General features: G+C 40.7%; 1 protein-coding gene across 1 annotated transcript in view; it reads right to left on the reverse strand.

Annotated features, from left to right (window-relative positions):
• LOC104084416 (cytoplasmic dynein 1 intermediate chain 1) overlaps nt 1-8,634 on the reverse strand; it is a gene marked incomplete at its 3' end in the record, with an annotated part of 103,000 nt that extends 94,366 nt beyond the window's left edge. The window contains exons 1-3 of the mRNA XM_009588250.1: nt 8,527-8,634; nt 5,849-5,963; nt 3,060-3,150 (exon numbers count right to left, since the gene is read on the reverse strand). Of these exons, the coding sequence (XP_009586545.1) occupies nt 3,060-3,150; nt 5,849-5,963; nt 8,527-8,634 (314 nt within the window). The remainder of the gene's footprint in view (nt 1-3,059; nt 3,151-5,848; nt 5,964-8,526) is intronic.
• Between the last annotated feature and the right edge of the window lie 1,667 nt (nt 8,635-10,301).

Genomic DNA, 10,301 nt, shown 5'->3' on the forward strand with positions numbered 1-10,301 from the left:
TGAATTATTGTTTGACCTATTATCTGCCTGTTGGGCAGGCACATGATCCTGAATGCGAAATGTCCAGTGATAGAAGATCCAATAGGATCTTTAGTGATTAATTTGTCTCACCATTCAAATTTTACAAGGTTTTTCTGGTTTTATATATGTCCAGCTTCAATGCCAAACAGTTTCCTGCTCTCACACATTGCCTGCTGGAGCCCTTTTGCTCCCCATATAACCTTTACACTTGGTGAGCAAGTTACCAGTTAGTTTTCTTCTTGCAAAGTAAGGTAGAGTGAGGTCTGTGGTTCCAGGATAACAACTACTTAACACTGTCCAAACTCTCACCAATTTATTAGTTGTCCTTCCTGAGAAGTGGATGTCAGAAACCTGGATTTCTGGCTAAACTACGTTCACCGTTCTGTAAGAAATCACAGGTGCTTGCCAATCAAAACATACCTCAGATATACTTGGTAATATTAAGACCGATATATTAAGTCTGACAACTACCAGAAGTGCCAACAATTCACAGAAGTATGAACCCAACCTAGTTCTGCACCAGAAACTGCTGCCTCAGATGGGAACATACGAAGATCTCTTTCTTTCTTCAAAGCCTTCAACAGGAGGGCCTCTCTCCTGTAGTGAACCAAAATCTATGAGTTCACAGCTTCTTTTTTAATATCCGTATCTTCCTCTGGAGAACACTTCAGCAATGAGTAATCAGACTGCATGCAGGATTTCTGCCAGCCTGTGCGAGCTTGCTATTTCTGCAGCAGTGCTAGCAGCAACAACAACAGACGAGCCGTGCTCTCCGAGATTGGGGCATTAGCAGCTTTGGAACTAATCTGCTCTCCTCTAATGCCTGTGCTCAGTCTACCGTTGTACAGCAAATTTGCAGCAGAATGGCAAAAAGGGGAAGATCTTACAAGCACGATGGTATGAGAGGGGATCCAGGGAAAGTGCCCTCTAGTGTAGAGAGGGAAATGGAAGGGTACATTAAAATGAAGCAGAGTAACCTTGCTTATACAGATAAACAGGCATTCATATAAGCAGTAGTCAAAATAAGTCAGAAGTATGGTCTAGGCATCTCTCAAAGAGAAAACAGCTGAGGTGGTTTCATCCCGTTTACCCACTGTGATGACAGGTTCACCAACATCTTCCTCACCAAGTTTGACTGCTCTATCACACATGCACGCTTGAGTGTAGTTTTTCACACAACCACACACTGAGCACATCTACCTGCACCCAGTGACAAACTAATTGCTGCCCAGTACTATCCACAGGTTACAGAGATTCCCCAGGGCCTGGACCAGACATCATCGAATTTCCATTACCACAAACCAATCACTCCAGGCAAACACCCTCGACCTTCCTGGCACACAACACAGCCCTTTCAATACCAGAAAGGATGGCAAGCAAATTGGTGGACTACAAACAAGGTCTTGGGATTCCCACAGAATTCCTAGTGTGGCCACAAGAAGCCAGAAAATGGATCCAAACCAAATGCCCACAATGCAGTACGTTGTGAGCTTTGAAGAAGAGGACAAACTGTTCTCCTCTGCAAGGACACGTGGTCGTGTGCTTTCATTGCTTGTTGCTGACTGAGTCAAAGTGCTAGCATAGGTCACAGTAAAATAAATCCTTCCAAGGGCATTTCACTACCTTAACAGTAAAAAAGTTACACCATTAAGGTTCAGAAGAAAACCAGAAATCTAGAAGTCTCCAGCCAGCATTGTCATAGCTTCACGTAGGACTGTGGGAAATAACTTTCGTGAACAGCAGACTATACTTAAAAACAATTTTTTTCTGCTCAAAGTACTTTGATTTGCTGAAGTCTACTGCATTTATTTATGAATGTAGCGTTACACTATTTTCTGTGTTTTAAACTGCCATATCTTACAGGCTAGGGCTTTTCTACTTAACAACCTCAATTTCTTCTAGAGGGTAGACCTGGGACAAGGGCTGAGCAAATTCCAGCAGCAGCTGTGCAACCTCCACATCACAACGGATGGTGTCTGCATCCGGCTGAAGGGGGACACAATATAATTTCAGCTAAGAGAAGTGTGATTCTTCTAAGCAGAAGGCTGGTGTAGTATGAAATCTGGTGACCTGAAGCTCTGTGACATCAGTGTTGATGTCTGTCGAGGTATGGTGTCTACTCCTGATAACTGTTGACTGCAGAGAGCAATCACTGTGTTTTCAAGTGATTAGCAGAGTCTTGGCTCGCAGATTTGGATGAGCTGGCAGCTCAGCTTTATGTTGAAATAGTTTGATACAAAAGGAGCTATTAGAACCTGTCTTTCACATTTCTCAAAATATACAGTATAGTTGCTTGGACCTCTTCTTACTTGAACACATGCTCCTTTACCAGCATCCTCCTCCTTTCTTTTCTACTCCAGAGTGGGAATTATTTTGGGATTGCCACTTCATTTCCTATTTCAGCCGTACGAACGAAGATAAGGTTGCTCTTGTGCCCATCCCTTACACCACCCCTTTCCAACAAGAAGAGAGCCGCTTCCCTCCCATTCTGCACGAAACCGATTCCCGCAGTTTCCAAGGCAGAATTGGCAGTGGGTCCCCGGGTGTTTCAGCCCGTTTCTGTACAAGCTCTCCCCTGCCACTGCCGGTGGCACACACTGCCCTGAGCAGCCACGCGAGAACCCGAGGCAGCCTGGCATTACACCTGGGAGGACTTCAGAGGGGACTGGTTATGGGAACAAAGGTAACTCACGTGAGCAACAGGTTCTACCACTGGGCACTTCCCTCTGTTTTTAGTGTATATCCACACAGAATTAACAGCTTTCTGTGGGCCATTTTAGAAGCGTAAATTCAGCTCTTGCTTCCAATATGAGGTGTGGGGCTCATAGCTTAAGATCTGCTTGCTGCATGCATTTATTTACCTCACATCTGAGACCAGTCTTACCGGATGGTAACACACAGTGGAAAACGCAGAAACAAAAGTACACGTTAGATACAGCACGTTCACATTTACAGACAGGCAGCAAAGGTAAAAATGGGAAAGTAAGAGCAAAGTGAAAAAAACACATTCATTCAATGCTATCAACTCTGTGTCTTACCTTCCTATGGGTCCCAGATCTCCCGAGTCCTGGCTGCCTGCGTCACTGGGTGTGCTCACTGATTTCGAAGAGGGAGACATAGGGGTTGGGACTAAATAATGAAAATAACAGGTATCCCATGTTAACACATGCAGCGACTGCACTGATGAAGAGCAGTGTCAGACAAATCAAAACCAATGGACCAAAATGATAGTGGATGAATGAGTAGGAGAGTTTGAAATGGTGAAAGCAAATAAAGAAGGAAAGAAAAAGAAAAGGAAGAGAGTCAAGTGAATTTTAAGTCTTTTGGAAGTGTTAAAACTGACATGAATTTAGACAGGACTGAAAGCCCAATGGGAATCTACAGCTAATCAATGGAGGAGATATCTGTGGAAATAAAATGGCACTTGTTTTCTTGGGTACAGTTTAAAGTTGACTTGCAAAAGATTTTAGAAGTATGAAGAAATATCAGGGGCTTGTCTTGTCAAAAAACTAAGTGAACTCTTCTGGTAAAGTCAAGTAGGCAATAGAACAAGCATACTTTTCAAATTCTGAATTTAAATCAAAAGCCAGTGTCCATTAGATATGGTCTAAGGCTGCAGTGTGGATATGACATCAAAAATAAAAGCTAAATAAGGAAATCCAGCTAAGTTAAAATCATTTCCCAAAGATGGTGAGAATACATATTAGTTTGCTCAGCAATCATGTTTTAAGTAATTTAGGTCATATAAAGTTTCCATTTTGGGTGGGACATGATTTCAACACTCAAGGAAAATTTTCCCTTGGTTTAGATGCTATTTGCCCAAGTTCTAGCAATGATTTTCTCTTTGGCTTGCCAGGGCTTTTGAAGCATATTTCATGCAAAGGCAGTTTTGTTTCCTGAAACAGGAAAGGAAGTTCATAGCTCAAGGTCAGCCCGAGTTAAAGCTCTTCAGCAAGGAAATAATAAATAAAAAAGTTAAAATATCCTGATTTCTTTTAAAATGGTTTCTCAAAAATATTTAAAATGCAGAGATGGCTCCAGTCAAGATTTAATGCAAGTATTCTTCAAAGCAGCCACATTGAATAAAACACAAAAAGGGGTTTTAATGCAAGAACGAAGTTTCCCATTTGGTTTAAATCATGTGCATTTCCTTTTATAGATTTAACGGAGTAAAACTTTAAACTATTTTGTTATGCTCCATAATGTATAATGACAGACCCGACAAGAGGCTTGGATTTTCCATGTGGTCAAACATTTCATGCAGATTCTCACTAGAGACTGTCACAGAAATGACTGCAGCATGAAAAGTGAATTCATTTTCGTGACAGCCCTTTGGCAGGTTACAGGTATGTCGTGGCTGTTTATGTATTCTATATTCACAGTGGGATCTGGGTATCACGTGCGTATGTGAAGGCAGAATTAAAGCCTCCTTTGTATATTAGTTGTGAGTGTATATACAGGGAATGAGAGAGGACAAAATACTATTGTTTAACTAAATCGAATCATCTTATATGTGAATTTTCATGTTCTTTTGACAGTATCAAACACAAAATAATTAACTAAGATAAGAATTGATAATTTGCTACATGAATATATGTGTTTAGTTAATAATATGATAAGGAAATATATGCTCATTTTTAGATAAAAATGAGTATTTTAAATGCTAGAACATTAAAAATGTATCTGATTTTATAATATCACGATATAATTTACAAAACATATTTTATGGTACATAAAAACAACCTAACCATTACTTGTCAGACAATTCGTCTGAGAAGTGGTATTTAAAAGCTTCAGTCACTATATCATAACTTATAAAACCAGTAACTTTTCTCAATAAATGTTGGTTGATGCAAGTTATGAATTGAAATCCCAATTCAGAATGTCACAATCTACTTGCATACGCACCCAAGCATCTGTTAAGGTGCCTTCCTAAATCAATTCAGTATTTTGTCAAATTTGGAGTTTTTCCTAAATATTACAGGCAAGAATATCTAGGGGTAAAATCCTAGATTCAGCCCCAACGAATTTAATGACAAGGCTTGGTACCTCCAGAGGGGCCAATATTTCAGCTAAAATAGTGACCGTGATTCTGGATTCAAGGGAGAAGAAAGCACAGGAAGGAAGGAAGGAAGGAAGGAAGGAGGAAGGAAGGAAGGAAGGAAATTTCTCACTTTAGGGCCACCTAAAGACAGAACTTAATCAAGGTAACCAATATTCACATACTATAAGCTTGTGTTTTTAAACTGAGGATTTCAGATTCTAGAACTGAAACATCAAAACCAAAAAAGAGGGCAAGCACATGAAACCAGATCCAAAATCTACAAGAACGATCTGATAAGCTTTTTGCTAGTTGTAATTTGTCTTTTTATTTCCCCTCTCCAGTTTTCCTTGATTTTTAAAGAAAATCAATGGGAGTTCCCACATGACTATGCTCCTCCTTCCTTAGCAAATGCGTCATCTGAATTTTTGAAACAAAATGTGGGGCTAATGAAGTACAGCATTTATAATATTATTTTGTGGGTCATCAGATAGATGTGGGAGAAGATAAAACAGTCCATCAGAAAAGAAATCACTGCTGGTATGCAAAACCAACCCGCATTACGTTCGCAAAAATTTCTCGAAGAAATGAAACAGATGTTTTTGGCAATGACAAGTACTCAAAATGCCATGAGCTGGTATATGTGAATGGTATGGCAGGCATTCAAACAGAAGAGTTCACTTCACTAATACAGCCAAAAATCAAAAAAGCCAAGCATGCTTTAATAGAAAGAATGCATTCATTGCAGCAGAGCTGAATGCTTTACAGTGTGCTTCTTTTAAATACCTAGAGGTGGTTCTGGGGATATACCAATGCTCTGTAACAAAGCTTCTGTCTCTCTTCTTTTGCGGTCTAGGTCAGAATCTTCCTGAGCTGGCTCCTTCTTTTGCTGTAGATCAGCCTGAGTTAAAACAAAACAGAAAAGTTTCATCCACATATAATCAGCTCTAGCAATTAAGTGGAAAATATTTATATGCACCACTGCTTATGTACACTTTGAAATTTACTTAGATATGTTTAGATAATTTATAACTTAGATAATTTATACTCCATGTATCAGTAACAATATTTTTCCCTGAATGCATGGGAAAACTGATCTTTGCAAGTATACTTGCAAGGATTTTTACAGTACACTGATGGACATCTGCCTCTCACTCTTCAGATGCAACTTATTCAGTTAATATAAAAGCTGACCATAGAATAACAGATATCATTACCCTGAATAAAAATGGCCCCTTCCTACTTACTCAAGGATCAAGAAATAAAATTCCATTGGACTTCAGTGATGTAGCTTAAGGGCCTACATTTGGTCCCAAGCAGTTGTTGGCAACAAAAATACTTTCTCATAAACGTCAACATCTAACAGGAGCAAAGGAAAGGACTAACGCATCTAAAATAGGATTTTGGCAGCCCTGGGCACTAACAGCCAAATCTAATGGTCCACAATACCCTTCCCTCTTTGCTTAGATAACTATATCTACTTGAAGCTTCCAGACATTAGCGTCCTCCCCCTCTGGTCTACTGGGACCTAGAAACAGTAGGAGCAACATCTCCATTAGCCAGAATCCCTTACATTTGGCTCTTCATTCCCCCATGTAGTAAGGTGGAAGGAAAACACCGATACCCCAGCGCAGTGGTTAGAGACTCCCTTGAAAGAAACAGGTTCGCAGCCCTTCTCCCAGGCAGATGAGGGAACTGAACCCACGTCCTACTTTGTAGTCCAGTGCAGTAACTAGTAATGCAAGTAAAACAAAATGCAAGTGGTCGTGTCTATCATTTTATCATGTCTTAAATACAGCAATCCCAGCATAGTTTTTATAGAGAACGTCTGGCCCCAGCATAGTTTTTATAGAGAATGTCTGGCGGCATCTGCCTCTATACTTGGGATCCTGGATAAGGTTGCTTCCAAATTGACTGATCCTATATCTAACCTCCACATAGAGAGGTTTTCCCTTCTGCTGAAACCAGAGTGTGGGGCACAGGGGACTTGCACAGTGCCTCAGCCTGGTGGTGATGTTGGTGCAGGCACAACAGAAAACCTTGAAGTTCAGAAGCATCCCCACCCTTCAGTTTGGACATGGCCAGGATACAGAAGAACATTGCTTTTACAGACAACGACAAAGTTCAGGCATAGTCCTGTGCTCAGCTCTTCCCATGAGCTAGCCTAAAATATCTCACAGTACGTAGGGTTGTAGACAACATTTCTGCACCAGTGTACCTGGCTAAGCACCTAAGCAAATGTTAGACTTCACTCCTGGAGGCCATCAGGCATACCAGTGCACCCCATTTACGGTGCCACTGTTAGGCACCATGGCGTAATCTGTAGAGCTGGGTGTCCCGAGCTGGATCTGGCTATCGGGGCCAACGGAAAGTTCCAACCACCACAAGATCTCCACGAGGCATAAAATCAGAGGCAGGGAACAAAGGAAAGGACTTAATAGCTTCCTCGAGCCATTAGCTTGGCTCCCTTCCCTCTAATTCATTAACAGGCTAGTAATGAACACTGAAAATGTTAACATTTAAAGTTTCTGCTTACAGAGGACTCCCCTAGTGACTCCAGAAGCCTCACTGGGGGGTGTGCTGGTAATTGCACAAAAATGGCTCAAATGAAAAAAGATTAAAAAGACAGCCAAAACTGGAACGCTGATTTCTTGGATCACATCACATTTCCACAGTAATTCCATGAAATTCATGTACAATATTAAAGTGTCAGTTTAAAAGGAAACCGGTTATTAGTAAAGGATAACAGGTGCTTTAAACTACGGTAAGTGTTGACATTTGAAGGAAAGGAAACACAATCACTTAATGCTTCTCTGACTTTGCATGAAAATGAATATCCACTCCCTGTCAATTCTCACCTCTGTTCCACTAAGTGACTGAACAAAAAGAAGTATAAATCCCTTAATGAAAAACCTAATGCATATTGTCAAGGACAAATAAACTAATATGTCAATCAAACTTTAACAGAACTGAAAGATGCACCCATGCCAGAAGATGAAAATGCAATTGCAATTATGTTTTACTTTACTGCAGAATAATAATTGTAAATCTGTTACCTTAGCTAGTAATCAAACTAGTCTTCAGAGTACAAAAATACATATTTAGATTGTAATGGCTTGAAAAAAATGGAAGCCGTCTTTCTGTCTTTCCCCACTCCCTTTCCATCGAAGGAGAGCCCAGCAAAAAGCATTGTGGCAAATCAATTTTTCTTTCTACACACACATACACATCATGTTGTCTAAACTGTTGTCATCTGACAGTGCGTTGGTTTTAAAAAGCAATTCCCTCACCCCAACTTTCTTGACTAAAAAGAACCATTTTGATTTTAAGTTTAGACTGATGTGGGCTTGAGGATCTCATTCCACATGACAGATACCTTGGAGTATGCAACACTGAGATGTCAAAACCTCTGCGAGCCCCTTCTGCAAGCATGAGCTATCTAAAAGGCGCTTTTGCATATTTACCTCTTTCTTCTTCCTTTCTTCCTCCTTCCGTTTCTTTTCTTCTCTTATCTGAGCCAAACGCTGCTTTTTGCGCTCAAGTTCTGCTTTTAAATCGCTTTTGTCTGACATTTTGACTCTGCTGGAAACAAAATTATGGAAACCAAGGTGAAAACAAAATTAAAGGTTTTCCCCATTTACTGAAAAAAGATAATTAATTATATCAAAAATAGTGCTTCTAAAATTGCTACAAATATATTTCTGTATAAACACTGGCCCTTGGACTACACTGACATTGTAGAAAGCAGGATATTTGTTTCACAATTTTTATTTCAGCAGCTCTGCCAGACTGTAGGACCCAGATCCACAAATGGATTTCAATTTTAAGTACGAGAACTAGATCTGCCCCAAACAGCCCCATATATCTTAGAAAAGTAACAATTTTATTCACAAAAATTGGAACTATGACAGCTTTTGCTTCTGCACGTGCCTTGAATGGCTGCCATCCCCGGATCCCCTCCCGTTCCACTGGTACAGCCCCACGCATACCACCATCTCCGTCTCAGTATCTTTTACATATTCACCCCTCTGGGGAGCACCCTCACCAAGCTACGGGCTATCCTGCACAGGAATCTCCTCCACCCTTTCCAGGGAAACCTGGGCCATTCCCCCAAAAAGCTGCAGACGAGGCTCAAAACCAGGCAACCCAGCAAACCTGGGCTTCTCTTTAATGAAGCAGCACATTGCTCCGCAAAAGTCTCATGCTCAGATCATCCTTCCAAGAGGCAGGACACATGCCTAATATTCCTGATCTGACTCCAATCACACAAGCATTTCTTCCGAGCTACTGAAAGAACTCCCCCGCCATTTAGTCTTGAACACAATTCTCTGTAGGACAGTGATGTGAACCCATGTACACTCTGTGTTTTAAATCTCTGTCAATCTATGCTGTTGTTACGTGAGCCTTGAAAATGAAGGGTAAAGAGATAAAAAGTCACATCATGCAGAAATAGAGCCAGATCGCTAAAGAACATACGATATCAATCTTTTTCCACAGTTTTAAAACCACACCAGTGTTGCACAAGTCTGTAACAAATCACGGATAATTTCTTTATTTTCTAACATCACCACCACTATGGGCTGTCATCTATCTGTATCAATGCTGATTTTCTTATTAGCACTTTACTGCAAAGACAGTCCTGACTAATATAGACATTCATGAAAAGAGTTAACTGGGCCTTTCCTATTAATTCACGCATCACCGACCACATCCACCACTGCAACTCAGGATCGACCAGATCAATGGCAGTGTCATGTATACGCAATGGAAGTCTATTGTTTGCTTGATGCATGGGAAGTTTAAATGGCAACTCTCTGTTAATAGTAATGAGAACTCCACCCACATTACTGCCTGGGTGGGTGGATGATCAGAGGGTAAATTTATGGGCTAAAAATTATATGGCACTTTCATCCATCATAAATTCCTCTGCAGTCAACAGCTTCCTCCTCAAAATGATAAAGGGATATTCAGTCAATGGTATGGAGGATATTGCCAACAAAACATCACCTGCACGTTAAATGCAATCTTGGTCCCAAATGCTTTGGTGTCTTGCAAGCATTTTCCTTTAACGAAAGAAAAGAATAATACATGGAATCAGAAGAGGAAACCATTCAATGAAAATGGCAGGCATAAGAGCAGCATGAGGGAGGGCAGAGGGGCCAGCGTAGCTGTATCTGTGTGTGGACCACACCACAGACGCTAACACTTGCCAATGAAACTCCCAGCTGAAGCCCACCAG

This window comes from Fulmarus glacialis, unplaced genomic scaffold (genome assembly GCF_000690835.1).
Source record: "Fulmarus glacialis isolate BGI_N327 unplaced genomic scaffold, ASM69083v1 scaffold8282, whole genome shotgun sequence".
Classification (NCBI taxonomy): Eukaryota; Metazoa; Chordata; class Aves; order Procellariiformes; family Procellariidae; genus Fulmarus; species Fulmarus glacialis.